This window comes from Agelaius tricolor, unplaced genomic scaffold, assembly GCF_023055355.1.
Source record: "Agelaius tricolor isolate 1412-34295 unplaced genomic scaffold, bAgeTri1.0.p SCAF_11, whole genome shotgun sequence".
Taxonomy (NCBI): domain Eukaryota; kingdom Metazoa; phylum Chordata; class Aves; order Passeriformes; family Icteridae; genus Agelaius; species Agelaius tricolor.
Window position 1 is genome coordinate 979,442 of NW_027269271.1, and position 15,790 is coordinate 995,231.

The 15,790-nt window shown below is 55.6% G+C and overlaps 1 protein-coding gene across 1 annotated transcript; it reads left to right on the plus strand.

Moving 5' to 3' along the window:
* Nucleotides 1-20: 20 nt before the first annotated feature.
* Nucleotides 21-7,833, plus strand: SEC22B (SEC22 homolog B, vesicle trafficking protein). Its single transcript, XM_071435718.1, has 5 exons — nucleotides 21-209; nucleotides 452-561; nucleotides 4,821-4,981; nucleotides 5,308-5,454; nucleotides 5,819-7,833. The coding sequence occupies exons 1-5, from the start codon at nucleotides 135-137 to the stop codon at nucleotides 5,971-5,973; spliced, it is 648 nt and encodes a 215-aa protein (XP_071291819.1). The 5' UTR covers nucleotides 21-134; the 3' UTR covers nucleotides 5,974-7,833.
* The last annotated feature ends 7,957 nt before the right edge of the window (nucleotides 7,834-15,790 follow it).

The following is a 15,790-nucleotide window of genomic DNA, read 5'->3' on the forward strand; positions in this document are numbered from 1 at the left end:
TGGCGCATGCGCGCTCGGGGCGGCCGCCCTTCCCACGGGCGGGCGGAAGTGCCGCCGGTGCGGCGGCCGCGCACCGGAAGCGGTGGTGGCAGTTTCCGGGTGGCTCCGTGGCAGGGCGGGCGGCGGGCGCGACCATGGTGCTGCTCACGATGATCGCCCGCGTGGCGGACGGGCTCCCCCTCGCCGCCTCCATGCAAGAGGACGAGCAGGTGGGGCCGGCGAGGCGCGGGCGGGGAGGGGCCGGTGTGTCCGTGAGGAGCGGGCGGGGGGCGAACCACCGGGAGCCGCGCAGTCCCTTCTCACAGCAGGGCGGCTCTGGCACCGGCGCTTGCCTCCCGGTGGTGGCGGGTGGGACGGGCAGAGCCCGCCGGTGCCGTGGGGCCGGTGCTGGCGGCCCTGGAGCCCCCCGGTGTGTCCGGTCAGCCGCTCTCCTCCCTCCCTGCCTCCTCAGTCAGGCCGCGACCTGCAGCAGTACCAGAGCCAGGCCAAGCAGCTCTTCCGCAAGCTGAACGAGCAGTCCCCGACGCGGTGCACGCTGGAGGCGGGAGCCATGGCTTTCCAGTGAGTACCGGCAGCGCTGCGGGATCGCGGCTCCCCGGGAACCGGCCGGGGCTCCTTGAGCTGGGCTGGGGTTTGTTGGAAACGGGGCTGCCTGTCAGCCCTGCTGCCAAGGGAGAGTGTGTGAGCTGGCACTGCTTGGCACAGGTGTCTGGCGCTTGGTTTTCATCCAGGTTCGTGGTTCTGCCTGTGCTGCAGACAGTGCAGGTTCTGTTCCCTCCCTGCCTTTCTCTCTGTTGTGCCCTCACTGCATCTTCTGGGCGGCCTGTGTCTCGTCTTTAAAGAGATCTGTCCTTGTACAGCCTTGTACTGTGAGCTCCTGCTGCCCAAGACTGTCCTCTCTGTGCCCTGTGAGGGCTCAGCTTTCATGAATTACAAGCACATCGAGCATCTCTGAATATTTCTATTATTGTTGTCTTGATACCTGACAGAATTCTTTCTCTCATCCAGTAAATTCAGTCTTATTATTGCTAGATTTGTTGGGTGTGTTTAATTAATTTCCTTAACTCTTTGGGAGCTCCTGACTTAAAAGCACTTTTGGCATTCTCCAGTACTGTTCGTGCAAGAGAGCGTGGTTATGAAATAAGGAAATCTTGCAGAGGTCAGATATCCTTACTCCTTAATAGCAGGGGAGGTGAGTGAACAGAGTTGGAAAGCTTGTGTGTGAGGAGGGAAATGGTTCTTTCTGTGCCATGTCATTGCCTGGCAGAGTAATGCCTGAGCACTTAGTCAGGATCCTGCTGGGAATCAGCATTGTGCCATGACAGGAATGGCTGTTGGAGGGCTCAGGGGCCAGGTGAGCTCTCCAGGCAGAGCTGTGCAGCAGTGGCAGGAGTGTGCCAGGATCCCCACGGTGCCACCCTCAGCAGGATCCCTCTGTGTCAGGTGACTCCAGTGGCTGGGCGTGTGTCTGTGGCTGGCAGGGGGGGAGGTGGCCTTTGAATGCAGGGCAAGATTGGCTTTGGGCCTCTGCTCCAGCAACAGGAGCAAAATCTCCCACCCTGACCCTTTCTTCAGAGGTTCAGAGGCGTGAAGAGATGAAACCTGGAGTTTTTTGGATGGGCAATCTCTGACAAAAGCTGTGAGGTTTTGGGGGATGCTGTTCTTGTGGTTGTCGTTTGTCTGCTAACTGCGACAAGATTTATAAAAAAAATCTTTTCCTTCTGGTTGCTTTTGATAGGGAGTTACAGTGTCAGAGGATGGCCCTGATTGGCCTGGCCACCCTTATCTCCTGCTGGATTTGGGTGTTGTTGCTGGAGTTAAGTGCTAACTGCTGCTCTTCCTCTTGCTTTTTTCTAAAATTAAATCCTCACAGAATTTAAAAACTGCCCTGTTTCTGAGTGTCTACTTGGCACAGCATGGGTGTAGCTCTGCCTGGCAGTGAAGCCTTGGGAAAAAGCCTGTGTAGATCCCAGTAAATCCCTTCTTGAGTTACCTCCATGATGCAAGCAGGGAGATGTCGGGGAAGGTGGCAACACTTGCCCAGGAAATCAAAGCCTCTTAGTGTGGCTGTACTGACAGCAGTTGTGATGAGGAGGGAGGGCTTGTGCAGGCCTGTTTTGCCAGCTGTCCCAAAGGAGCAGCCAGGTTACCTGGCTGGGACAGGAGTGTTCCTTCTCCTGGGCTGAGTTAGTCCCTGGATGGGTTTTGCTGGCCACTGACAGCTGCTGCTGCAGAGCACTTGCTTCTGCCTCCTTTGAGGTGGGACATTACAGCAGGACCTGTGTGGAAAGAACAATTTCAGGTCAGAAACTTTCCGCTGCAGGGAGGGGAGGTGACAGGGGAATTTGAGATTTAGTCTGAAATAACGCTGACCCATGGCCACGCTGCTCACCAGTCCTGTGCCAGACCAGAGCTCTGAGTGCTGAGGGCAGCACAAAGCAGGACAGAGCAGTCAGCAGCACAGCCCAGGGTATTGCTGGGGAGTGGGGTGAAGCTGTTTTGCTGAGGTGCTGTTGAACATCTTCAGCTTCATCAGTTCAAAGCAGAGCTGAGCCTTCCTGAAACTTGAAATTTAAATTGTGAGCCCTTGGGGTGATTTCTGCCAAATGCTGTGCCAAGGTTTCAGCTGCAGGAGCTGTGTCAGCCTTGCAGCAGCAGCACTGGGGCTGTGCAGGTACAGGAACACCAACAGCTCTGCTGTGCTGTCAGTGAGCAGGTGACCTTTGGCTGATGAATGGCTGAAGTGATTCCTACCTGTCATTTAAAAGCAACCCTTGGCCTTTGCCACTGTTACCAGGATAAAGCTTTTCTCTCTCAAAATGCCCAGTGTGATTACAGGAGACCTGCTGGCTGCACTCTGAGCAGAGTTAACAGTGGCAAGTGGCCACATCTGCCCCTTCTGTGAGGACATGCAGGGAGGTGCTGTGCTGAAGCTTGGAGGTGCACACAAAGTATGAAACTGAGAGGCCCAGCTGGGCAGGAACTCTGGTCTGAAGTTGACAAAATTGTCTGAATCTGGGGCAGAGTGAGATGAGCTCGCTCCCCGTGGTGCTGACAGACCAACTTTAAACCCAACACCCTGAATATCACACCAGGGAGAGGCAAGTGGGAAATGCAGCTGAGGAGCTCCAGGCAGGACCAGCTGGGCCAGGCAGAGATAAACAGAGCAGGAACAGGGACCTGTTCCTCAGAGTGCTCTCACCTGGAGAGTGCTGCTCCAGCAGTGCTGTCAGAATTCCCTTCTGACACTGGTTCTCCTCATTTCAATAGATTTGCTCAAGTCTTGCTCGTCATGGCAGTGGCTAAATCAAGCTCTGGGTGATGATCTTTAGCAACCCCAATGTGGCAAGCAGGTCTCCAGGGGTAAGGGAAGTGATGCAGTCCAAGCTGAGGAACATAAAAAGGACCAAAGGCCACGGGCACACGGGGAAATGCTGTGGAATGGATGATGGCAGCTGGAGTTTCTTCTTCTGGTTGGGGTGAATCTGTTGTTGTTTGAAGGCTGCCAGGGTTCACACACGGGCCATATAGAGGCAAGAGGAATGGATACTCCTGAGCCCAGGAACAAGGTGAGGATGGCTAATTTAAAGGACACGGCCCTGCTGGGGTATCTGGAAAAACAGTGGGGAATGGGGTGAAGTTGTTTTGTAAGCTTGATGTGTCTATTAACAAAATTTTAAGCTGCTTATTTTACTACAGTGCCCTCAGGACTGGATCACTTCTTTAATACACTGCTAATCTTTATGCTAACCAGACTAATGCTTAATGGCATTATGCAGAAAGTCAAAGGAAGGTAACCTAAAAGTAGCATTCACACTCCACCCTGAAGAATATAGATAAGCATTCAAAAGTGTTTACAGGACTGTTTACTGTCTCCACCCCCTTGCTTTTGGTGGGAGTATTGTAGCCTTTATTTTTATATTGGCTAAGTGAGGAGGAAAATTCAGATGGGAATGTGGAGCAGCAGAGTGACAAAGTGAAGCCTAAATAATCTCAGGGTTGGTGGTGGGTGAGAAGAGGACCCGTGTGCCCTCAGCTGGGGGGGCAAAACAAGCAGCTTTACATAGCAGCAGGAGCATCACTGTGTGCTTTGGAGCTCCTCACCTTGCAGCCAGAGAACTGCTGGCATGGTCACACCCACCCATGGTGAGCCTGTAAGGTCACCAGAACCCACCTAGCAGCAATGCCCCTCCCCAGCTGCCCCTGTGGTGATGCATGTGCACAGCAGCACCCCTCTAGCAGGCTGGTGGTGGTGAGGAAGGGGATAGCCAGCTCTCTGAAATGGAGAGGGACAGCTGGCAGGGACTGGGTGCCTTCCCAGCACGCTGAGACCAAACTCATGTGTGTGCCTCCTCCTCTCAGTGCCTCAGCTTCCCATTGCTGGGCCTCGGGTAATTGGCTGTGCTGCCACTTAGAGACGTGTTGGCCACCTTCCCCTCTATTCTGCTGGCAAACTTTCCTGTGCTCCCCTCCTCCTGACTGCAGGGTGTTCTCTTTTTTATACTCCAAAATTACAACTCTTTTGTTGCTGGTATTTTGTTAAGCTAATGGCATTCACAGGGCAGCTTTTGTTCAGCTGAAGTCAAAGCCCAAGACTGTTGGCATGGGTGTAGGGTCTGAGGCTACAAGAAAATTTATTTTGGCTGAAGAAAATATAAGCCATTGCTTTGCAGAAAGGTTTACACTTGATCCAGACATAGAAAACCAGAAGTTCTTGTAGCCAGTTGTCATTGCCTCGTAGGAATAGAGGCGTGCAGGGTGGTGTTTGACAGGATAGGTTCAAAATTGATTGATTAATGCTCTGTCTGCCATTCTTGTAGCTACATCATCGAGAAAGGAGTGTGTTACCTGGTCCTGTGTGAAGCTGGATTCCCCAAGAAACTGGCCTTTGCATATCTGGAAGACTTGCACTCAGAGTTTGATGAGCAGCATGGCAAGAAGGTTCCAACAGTCTCCAGGCCCTATTCCTTCATTGAATTTGGTGAGGTCCCTCTCCCTGTGGCTAGTCAGGAAACTTCTTGCTGGGAGGGAGCAGCGGCCATGGGATTCTCTGCAGCTTGTCCTGTGGAATTGACAGCTCAAATTCTCCTTGGCACTAGAGACATGGGTGTTCTGAGCAGGAGAATAGAGAAGTGGTATGGAAGTGCTGCATGCCCATTAATTCAGATTTCCTGCTTTTAGTCTTTGGCCTCACTCCAGTGAATATTTGCATGTAGTCTTCTGGCTGTCTCAGCAGTGCTCCCACTCCTGCAGCCAGGCAGCTCTGTGCTAGGTGAGACTCCCCCTGACAGCCCTGTCTCCTTCCAGACACCTACATCCAGAAAACCAAGAAGCTCTACATTGATAGCCGGGCGAGGAGGAACCTGGGCTCCATCAACACAGAGCTGCAGGATGTGCAGAGGATTATGGTGGCCAACATTGAGGAGGTCCTACAGCGAGGAGAGGCCCTGTCAGGTACTGGGAGTGGCCAGTGTTTGGCACACAGTGCTGTCTCCTGGGGCAGCTGGGTGGGCAGAGCGTCCTGAGGGAAAGGCTTGACCCTGCTGAGGAAAGCAGTGAACCCAATGGGTTTTTCAGCTGGATCAGCTGTGTTCTGAAACAGCTGGCAGGTGCTGGTGCTGCTGTAGGGGACACCAGCCCCTCTCCAGCTCGGGTGGCTCTCATTCCAGCAGGACAAGCCCTGGGGACAGGGGGCACAGGGCACACTGCCACGTGAAACTGCTGTGCTTCCAGCTGCTCCAGAGAAACTTGTACACTTAATGTAACATTTGGGGAATGTTCAGTTAATCCTAACTCCTCTCCCCTTTCCCTTGAACAGCTCTTGATTCCAAGGCCAACAACTTGTCCAGTTTGTCCAAGAAGTACCGCCAGGACGCCAAGTACCTGAACATGCGCTCCACGTACGCCAAGCTGGCGGCCGTAGCCGTGTTCTTCATCATGCTGATTGTCTATGTGAGGTTCTGGTGGCTGTGAGCTGGCCCAGCCATGGAAGAGGGAAAGCCAGTGGCCTGGCAGGTGAATGTGTGCAGGACACTGCTCATGGGGGATGTGCATTAGAATCCACACAGGACCATCACCTTCGCAGGAGTGTCCTGGAGTTGTTAGGTGACACCTGGCTACTGCATCTCTTAGTGGAGCCTAACAATAGGTGTGAAGGCTTGTTGACTGCAGGCTTTTCCTCTGAGGCAGTTTGCACTGGGATACTGCAGAGTTTGGCCTCCCAAGGTTCTTCCCCCTCCCGGGGCACTCTGGGATCAGTCAATCAGTGCTGTTTAGCATAATCATATTGTACATCCTCCTGTTGAGTAGCTCTAGTGGGAACTGGACTCTAATGAACATTCCTTGTGTTGGTAATGTTTGCTTTTTTAGAATCTGGGTCTGCAGTTCTTTTTCTTTCTTTCTTTTTCAAGACTCCCCCATTTGCAGGCAAGTATTTCACTGTACATAAACCAGCTTTCACCTCTGTCAGAATATCTGTTGAGTGTTTTGTGTCTGACATCCTAGCTTGTTACAGTTTAAATTGCTTTAGGAAGAAATGGATGTTAAACTATGCCTTAAAACATATTCTGTCCAGTACTAGGAGGGGCAGTGGAAGGCTTCTGTACTAACTGGTTCTGCAGAATTAAACTCCAGGTTTCTAAGTGTCCACTCTCCCTCTCCTGACAGCTGTGTGTGACAGTATGTTTCCACATGAACAGGGTGTGTAATTCAATGCTGTTGGAACGGGCACAGTGCAAACTATGTCAGCACTCTATTTTTCCCTTCTAGCTGCAGATTCACTACATTATTTCCTTCCTTTTTATAACTGTGCTTTCCTTCCAAAATGTGTCAAAACTGCCAGCATTTCATCTCTGGGATCCTTGTTTTCTTTCTCCCTCTTTTCCTCACCCAAAACAACCAAAAAAACCAAAACTCTGAATGTTGTTGTGAAGAAAAGGCAGTGTTTCTGTAAAGAACACTACATGAAGGATTAAGATAACTTCAAAACAGTGAAATCCTTTAGAAACACCACCTCTTTTACCCGTGGTCACCTTCTCCCTACCTCACTTGGGAAGTTGAAACTGTAGGTGAAGAAAAACTCATTATGGGGCAATAGTATAGAGCTTCTTCTTTCTTATGGGCCAATCTCTATATCACCAGTGTAATGTGATTTTTTTTTTATAATTTTTTTGGTCCACCTGTGCTGAGAAAAACATTTTAGCAGATTTTGGTTTTATTTAAAAAAAAAAAAGGAGAGAGAGAAAAAAGAAAGCCCACAGCTCAGGCACTCTGCTGCACTCAAATGTCTGCCACTTGGTAGAGGAAGCAGGTGGTGTCACAGAAGGAAGTGTCAGGACTTCCCAGCACCTTTTACAAGCACATAACCTTGTGTAGTTCTGGATGTATAAACTGTGACCTGGAAGTGTTTCCTGCCACAGGATGGGAAGCACAGCTGTTGTCCTGTCTGGGAATGCTGCCCAACCTGGCACCTTGTTGGACTGGCAGAATGCAGTCAAGCACTCGTCCACCGATGAACCAAGCAACTCTGAGCTGCCACATAGTCTAAAGTAATCCAGTTTCTGCATGATGCCTCTAAGTGTTACTTTGTAGGTTGCTTTATTATAATTATTATAATGATTTTAAGTCCTTTTAAGTGGTGTCCCTATAAGGTGAATGTCCCAGTGATGTAGGTCTGTGTAACGGAGGTGCTGGAAGGTCTCACCGCTCAGACACCGACCGTCCGTGGATTGCTGTGATTGAGGGGGTGATGTTTCTGCAGCACGGGGCAGCTCAGGGGGCAGCTGCCCTCTGCAGCCCCAGTGTCAGCAGGGAAATAAATGCTTCTGAAAAATCCCCTCTGCGGCGTGGAGTGTCCTGTGTCTCGTTCCTGTGACCCTGGGGGATGCTTTCCTTCCTTCCAGGGACACAGGAGGATGAAGACCCCATAGATGGAACCACTGGGATATAAGGGCTCCCTTTTAGAGGCAGAACTAGTTGAAAGATGTGATCTTGACCATTTTCTGCCAGAGAAGCTGTACTTTGGTTATAGCAGGAGTCTCTCCCTGCTGGCGCATCTCTGCCTGTTGCCAGGAAACCTCCTCGGCACAGGCAGAATTTTATGGGGACAGTTTTGTGGCCACGCTGTTCGTAGGGGCAGCACGAGAAGCAGCACAAATCGGGAGTGAGTGGGGTGTGTGTCCCCCGTGGGCTGTGCCAGTCTGAGCAGGGCACGGAACTGCAAGTGCCGCTTGCCTGGAGAGATGGCAGGAATCCTCCTCTCCCACAGGCAGCCTGGGCCTCCAGGGAACACCTTACGAGCAATTTCCTGCCTGCTTTTAAAACGCGGAGCCCCCTTTCGTCCCTCGAACAGGGGAGGGATGCTGCTGATGCTCCGTGCCAGGGACGTGTGGACAGGGTTTTGCTTAGCTGGGCTCTCTGCGCCTCCTGCGCAGCCAGGTGTGAGCTCAGCTCCTGTCCGGCTGCTCGGGCAGAGGGGAGGAGAAGCCGCTGCTCTTTTCTCCGTGCGTTTCATGACGGCTGCTCTCGGCTGGGAGGGTCCCGCTGCAGCAGGGGTGTGCGGTGGCCGGTCCCTGCTGGAGACGGTGGCCGCTCCCTGCCGGGTGTGTGCAGTGGCCGGTCTCTGCTGGGGACAGTGGCCGGTCCCTGCCGGGGACAGGGGCCGGTCCCTGCTGCGGGCAGTGGCCGCTCCCTGCTGGGGACGGTGGCCGCTCCCTGCCGGGTGTGTGCAGTGGCCGGTCCCTGCCGGGGACAGGGGCCGGTCCCTGCTGCGGGCAGTGGCCGGTCTCTGCTGGGGACAGTGGCCGGTCCCTGCCGGGGGCTCGGGGGTCGCGGTGCTGGCAGAGCCGGAGCCGGCCCGGGGCTCTGCCTGCAGATGGCAGTGCCTGCGCGGAACTGGGGCGCGGTGCGGGGCTGCGGACACAAAGGGAGCTCCTCCTCAGGCACCCCCAGCTCCTTGCCATGCCCTGGCCATCCCCGTGAAGCCGGGGATGTGCCCGCGAGGGCCCACGGAGCAGGCGGTGCTGCCCGGCCTCATCCCACCGTGCAGCCGGGCCGCTGCGGCTGGGACGGAGGGAGGCGCTTCCCGCAGGGCGTTTGCCTGTCACCTCCTAGGCAGCGCCTTTTCCATCTCCATTCCTGCTTCTGAGGTCCCCCTGTGCTTCGAGGGGCTCTGAACAGCCTTTGTCCGCTGGGCAATCCCCCAGTTGCTGCACCTGCCTCTCCCAGCCTAGCAGACACGAGGGGTTTTGTCCCGTGTGGGGCACACGCGTAGCAGAGGGGAAGTGGGACCGACCTGGGAGCAGAGCAACCTCCTGGCGGCTGAGCCCCTGCTCGGGTGGGTTTAGAGAACAGAGCTGAGCTGAGCTCTCCCTTCTCCCACAGTGTGCCCATTGCCACTGGGGAAATATTGGCACGGGGTACAGGCAGAGTGCAAAAGAAAAGATGCTCGTGCAGAATGCCCTGGGAGCTGCTCTGCTCATCGTGTGAGCACGGAGGTCAAAAGCTGCCAGTTTTGGCTGCTGACACCCCTCAGCTCAGGTCGGGGCACTCCTGGGTGTCTTTATGCTGTTGGGGACAGTGCCTGCTGCAGGGAGCAGGGGCTGTGTACCAGGGACATGGCTCTGTCTGTGTACCCCACTGCCCACTCGGGGGTTTACACCACTGGGCATGCCGGGTTTGGGTGATGGGGGTTTCCTCCCTGAGTGACACAGCAAGAGCAGACAGGCAGAGCTGGTTCCCAGATGCTGCCAAACCTACCATGGGTGGGGCACGAGTGCAGCAGGATGGCAAAAGCTGGCTGGGTGCTCCAGCCACCGTGTCAGGTATAAACCAGGTCTCACCCGGCACAGGCTGTGGCTGCTCTCTGCACTGGCACCACTCTGGGAGCAGGAGGGTTTTGGTTTCTCTGTTGACCTGGGCACCGGCTTCTTCTGCTTTGAAGCAGCTCCTTGCACTTGTAAACCCCATTTTTGAGTAGGTTTTGAGAAAGATCCAGTTCCAGCATTTTTTCCCCTGAGATCCCATGATTTCTGGGAGCTGTTTTGCCGTGGGTGAATGTCCCAGTGGTGTGGAGACTTGTGCCTGCAGCACCTGCCCAGAGCACTCAACAGCAGAAAAGTGCTTGGACAGCAGTGGCCAGGGCAGCAGGGCTTGAAGTTCAGCCTTTGAACACCATGGTCCTTGTTCTCCCTCCCTGTGTGGGCAGCGTGACCTGCCACAGCTCTGGAGGGCTCTGAATCCCACCAGGGAGGGATGTCCCACAGAACCAGGCTGAGGACTCAGGAGATCCCCTCTGCCCCTCACACTGTGCTGTGTTGCCTCAATGTGCCCTTTTGGAAAGGAGGATGTCGATTTTCTGCCACCCAAAAATCGAGGCTTTTCCGGGGGCGGGGTGCTGGGTTGGCAGCTGACCAGGGACAGCTGACTGTGGGACCAGCCCTTCTCCAGTGGCCTGAATCAGTGCCACATCCTGCCCCAGAGCACCCCTGAGCTGTGCCATCTCCCTGTCCAGTGATGCAACTGGGCTGGTCCTGAGCACTCAGCAAGCCCCGGGGCAGGATTTGGGGCACCTGCCTAGCCCTGACCCCCTCTCCACTCTGTCCCTCTTGGTCACCCCAATCTGAGCTCTTTGAGGGTCGCTGAGCGTCCTGCACTGGGGAGAGGTGGGGTTTGACTTTTTCCCTGCAGATACCCTCCTGCACTTCCTGCACAGTCTCTGCCCCCTCTGCCCAGATGTATTCCTGGCTCTGCTTTCTCTGGAGCCTCTGCCCAGATGTATTCCTGGCTCTGCTTTCTCTGGAGCAGCCGTGCCACCTCCCCTCCCAGCCTGTCCCCTTCTCCCCCGCCTTGTGCAGTGTTTGGGTGCCCTGCAGGGCTGCCCCGGGGTTTGCCCACAGCTCTGAGCCCTGCACAGCTCACACGGCTGCTCCCAGCTGCAGCATTCACGTCTGAGCTCACAAACCCACCGCAGGGGACAAAGCAGAAGTTGGGGAGTCCCTGCTGCCCTGCCCACCCCAGCGGGGCTGTTGGAGCAAGCCACGAGGCTTTCTCAGAGCTCATTCATGGCTGCATGCAGCAGCCCAGTGCAATTTTGGACCCTGCCACAGAAAACCCCTTGTGGCTGTGCCCCAGCGCTCTGCAGAGGGACGATAAACCTGTTTCCTCTGTCACTGCTTTTTCTCTATTTTGTCTTTTCCTCCCCTCTTCACCCTGCAGGGAGCTCTCTCGCCCCCCCAGCGCCCTCAGCTTCCCTGGCACGCTGCCATGCTCGCTGCAAACGGGATTCCCCAGCCCCACTGTGGCACAGCTCCCGGAACAGCAGCGCATCCTCCTCACCAGCCACAGCTGGGGCACCCCCAGACTGGCAGCAGGGACAGGATTTGCATAGAAGAGCAGAACAAAATGTGCTTGCAGGAGCTACAGCAACCCCAAATCCTGTGCGCTGGGACCTGTTGTGCCTGAGCCTGGAGACCCTGAGGTGTGTGTGGCTCCTCAGGACTTTTCCTGGGGTTTCATGTTCCCCCCTTCACAGCCATGAGCTCCTTGCAGCTGTGATGGCGTCTTGTCCCTGCCTTGGCACAGGAGGGAACTCTGGAGGCAAGGAGGGGCTGGGTGGTCTCTGGCTCAGTTTGGCTGCAGAGCAGCATGAGGCTCCTGCCCGGTGACAGGAGAGACATAACAGCATGTCTGGGGACTGAGGCCGGGCTCTGGGTGCCACAGGAACAGGAGGAAGCCCCTATCCTGCTTTGCTATGCCCCCAGAGGCTGGGGGATCACAGCTGCTGGGGCTGTGCCTGCCTGGCAGTGCCACACCACGGCACAGGAGGGCTGGCTTGCACGGGCTGTGTGTGTGCTGGGAGAGGAGTGGGATTTGCCTGCTGCGGATCGCTGCTGTAGCTACCTAGAGGCTGCTCAAGGTCAAGAGGAGAGTTACAGATTCCTATTTCTTCAGCCAGTCCTGGATACAGACCCAAAAAAGGGAACCCAACAATTGTGGTGAGCAGCTGCCCTTCCTTGAGCCACGGCCATGCCACGGTGCCAGTGTCATTACAGTGCTGGCTGTGACCCCCAAGGTGACCACAAATCCCTGTCCTGTTCCACTGCATGCCCAGAGCCAGCGGCATTTCAGGAGCTTAATGACCACTCTGTAGGTCAGACCAACTTTGGTAAAAGCTGCACAACTCCATCTGCAATTTAAATCCTCCAGGGGCTGCAGAGAAGGCAGCTGAGGCAGAGGGTACAAATTCCCCTGGCGATTAGCAGCACAGGCAGAACAGGGAGCCCAGAGCATTCCTGCAGGGCTTGGTGCAGGAATGCCTTTGCACTTCTCTGTTTCTTTTTAAGACAGGCTGGCAGGTAAGGTAATCATGGCATAAGCCAAGTCATGTGGATGTTAAGAGTTTGCAGATGAGCCACAGGACAAGCTATTTGCAGCACAGGCACAAGGCTGCCAGCCCTGAGGATTTTGTTGGAAGCCTCTCTCCCTCCTGCTTTTCTTAAACCTCTTGGCTGCTGACATCTAGTAACTATGAAACACCCTCAGCTCCCATTTTAATGGGGTTCCAGCTTTCCTGATCACAAAAGAGAAAGCTGGAACTTATGACTCAAGCATGTTTGTCCTAAGGATCCCCAGATCAGGGCAGGTTATCTGGGATAAAGGCAACGTTTATCTGGGACAACGTGTAAAAGCAGAGATGCAAGGCAGGCATTGTGGTATGGGCTGAGCTGAGGTCTGAATGCCTGAACCACCATCAATGCCACTGAAAATTACTGCAAAAAAACACAATTTATTCTGAGCAAGCCAATACAAAGCTGTTGAAATCAGCAGTTCCTCCAAGGTGGGGACTGAGAAGTGCCATGGTCCTCACTGACCAGGTACAGACACACAAAAAGCACCTCAGAATGTTCAAATGCATTTTTATCTTCTGTGAGAGGAGCAGGGGTGAGCACTGCAGAACCCCCAACATCTGCCTGGCAGAATTCCCTGGCTGGAGAGAGGTAATGCATTTGGGATCTGGGGAGCTGCCGCCCCTGGGAGGTTTCTCTCTGAGAAAAGTGCATGGATCCTCTGTGAAACCAAAATCATAGAGAAACCAGAATCATAGAGAGAGACTCTGAGTGGAGTCACAGGGAGGACCTGATCTCCCAGTCTTTGTCAGACAAAGTGCCAGGATTTCCCTAATTGCTGGGGCCGTTTAACAAATTCTGCCGTGGATGTGGAGCCTGCTCAGCTCTCCTAATCCCTCAGCTGGCATCGCTGCCAGTGCCCCAGTGCACCCAGCCCTGTGCCAGGCACCCTGCCCAACCAGCAGCTGGGGCTGGGCTCCCACACCTGGGGGAGACACTGTGGGCAAAGAGGGGCAAGGCATGGCCAGATACCAGGCAGAACTGCAGGAAACTTTGCAGAGCTCTCCAGTTCCAGTGTTGGCTGCTGGTCTTCTCTGGGTGGGGAACTGGGGCTGAGGTGGTGTGTGGTAGGGCTGCATGAAGATGAAGCAATGCTGAAACACATTTCTAACTCCTCCTAAAGGATTTATTGCTTAATGACAGGATCATGAGGATAATGGGGAGCTCATTGAGGAACTTTGGCATGGGGACACAGTGGGACACCTGTCCCTGTCCCCTTTCTGCCATGCTCTGTGCATTCCCTGCTGGCACAGGCAGCTCAGCTTGCCAGGGCAGCTCAGAGAAGCTTGGCCCTCACCTTCCTGGCAGCAAAATCCACTCTCTCCATCTGGATTCAGTCACTCCCAGCCTCTTGTCACATAGAGGACCCACTGGTGTCTGCTCTCAGCCCTTTTACCTCCCCAACAGAGCTGCCGTGGGACGCTCTCTCCCATGAGCAGCTGAGTCCATGTGCACCATGAGGGCAGGGTCAGAGCAGAGAGAGAAGAGCAATCAGCAGGTTCCCCAGAGCTGCAGCAGGGAAGCAACGCCTTCCCTCTCGCTGGCTGGATTCTCCCACTGAGCCTCAGCTGCCAGCTGGGGCTGTTGCTCCCAAGAGCTGTGCCAGGGAGGTCATGGATCCTGTCCCTGTGCTGGGGCTCAGAGGCATGTGCTCAGGCCAAGGGAAACAAAGTGGAGGATGAGCCACTTCAGGGTCAGGAGTGATAAGTAATGCTCAGCTCCAAGGGGAGCTGGAAATGGCAGCTCTCGGTGAAACATCAGCATTCCTCCTGAATTTGCCTACTGGGGGTCTGGCCTCCACCTCAGCAGGTGAGGAGCTGCAGGAAGGGTGGTGGGCCAGGAGCAATCCCATGGAATGGCCATGATGGCTGTGAGGCACAGCTGCCTGCCCACGAGCAGCTGCTGGAGCAGAACGGGAGGCTCTGGCAGCTGTGCAGGATGGAGGGGGACTTGTCAAGGGGTTACACTGGAATACCTGGAAAAATCATAATGGGGTTAGGGCACTGACTGTCCAGCCCCACGCCTGGGAGGGACTCCAGATCTGGAGAATTACAGGGGGAAAACAGTGAGGTTTATTCATTGCCCCTCTCTCCCCCAGCCCCGGTACAATCCTGCCTTCACGGGCCAGGCTGCCGTGTCAGCACTGCACACAAAGGGCTCTCAGTCCTCGGAGCCTGAGCCAGGGCAGAAGGATTTTTAACGCTTTAAATGATAGCCGAGGATTGGGCGGGATCTTGGGGCTGAATCCAGCTGCTGTCCTCCTGAGACCTCTTCCGTGGGAACACAGGTCTCCTCCCAGGCTTTTGCAGCAGGAGCAGCTGTGGGGGTGAGACGTGGGGCAGTGAGCTGGTCTGTCTGTCCAGAAGCTCCCCTGCTCACTGGGGTCAGCCTCGGTGCTGAGGCTGGTTTGGGATTTCCTATCCTGCTGGGCACACCCCAGATCTGCTGCCTGCCCCCCACATCTGAGCGAAGGGCAGTGCAGTGTGGCAGCTGGAGAGCCCCCTGTCCTCCCCTGTGGGCACCTGCCACCACTGCCACCCCCCGGCTGGGGGACACCGTGTCTGCTGCCCTCACTCTCCGCTGCCTCACCCTTGCTGCCATCCGCTCCCATCTCCACTTCCTCCCCCCTTCCGTGACCCCCACGGGTGGGGTGTGCCCCCTCAGTCCCCATCGCCCTCATCTCCCCCATTCCCGGATCCATTCCCAGTCCATCCCCGGTCCATTCCCCCGTCCATCCCTGGTCCATCCCCGGGTCCATCCCGGTCCATTCCCAAGTCTATTCCCGGGTCCATTCCCGCTCCATCCCGGGTCCATTCCCGCTCCATCCCCGGGTCCATCCCCGGTCCTTTCCCGGGTCCATCCCCGCTCCATTCCCGGGTCCATTCCCCTCGTCCATCCCCGGTCCTTTCCCGGGTCCATCCCCTGTCCATTCCCGGGTCCATCCCAGTCCATCCTGGTCCATCCCCGCTCCATTCCCGGATCCATCCCTGGGTCCATTCCCCCGTCCATCCCCGGTCCATTCCCGGATCCATTCCTGGTGCAACCCCGGGTCCTTCCCGGTCCATTCCTAAGTCTATTCCCGGTCCATCCCTGCTCCATCCCCGGGTCCATCCACTCCATCCCGGGTCCATCCCGCTCCATCCCGCTCCATCCCCGCTCCATCCCGCTCCATTCCGCTCCATCCCCGCTCCATCCCGGTCCATTCCCGGTCCATCCCGCTCCATCCCGCTCCATCCTCTCTCCATCCCGGTCCATTCCCAGTCCATCCCACTCCATCCCGCTCCATTCCCGCTCCATCCCGAGTCCATCCCACTCCATCCCCGCTCCATTCCCGCTCCATCCCCGTTCCCGCCCCTCATTCCCGCTGTCGGGCGCCCCCTGCCGGC

Excerpts from the sequence above, each read along its gene's own strand:
- SEC22B (XM_071435718.1), top strand. The coding sequence starts at position 135 with ATGGTGCTGCTCACGATGATCGCCCGCGTGGCGGACGGGCTCCCCCTC. Across the intron at positions 4,982-5,307 it reads CTATTCCTTCATTGAATTTG|ACACCTACATCCAGAAAACC; the intron begins GTGAGGTCCCTC and ends GTCTCCTTCCAG. Across the intron at positions 5,455-5,818 it reads GCGAGGAGAGGCCCTGTCAG|CTCTTGATTCCAAGGCCAAC; the intron begins GTACTGGGAGTG and ends TCCCTTGAACAG.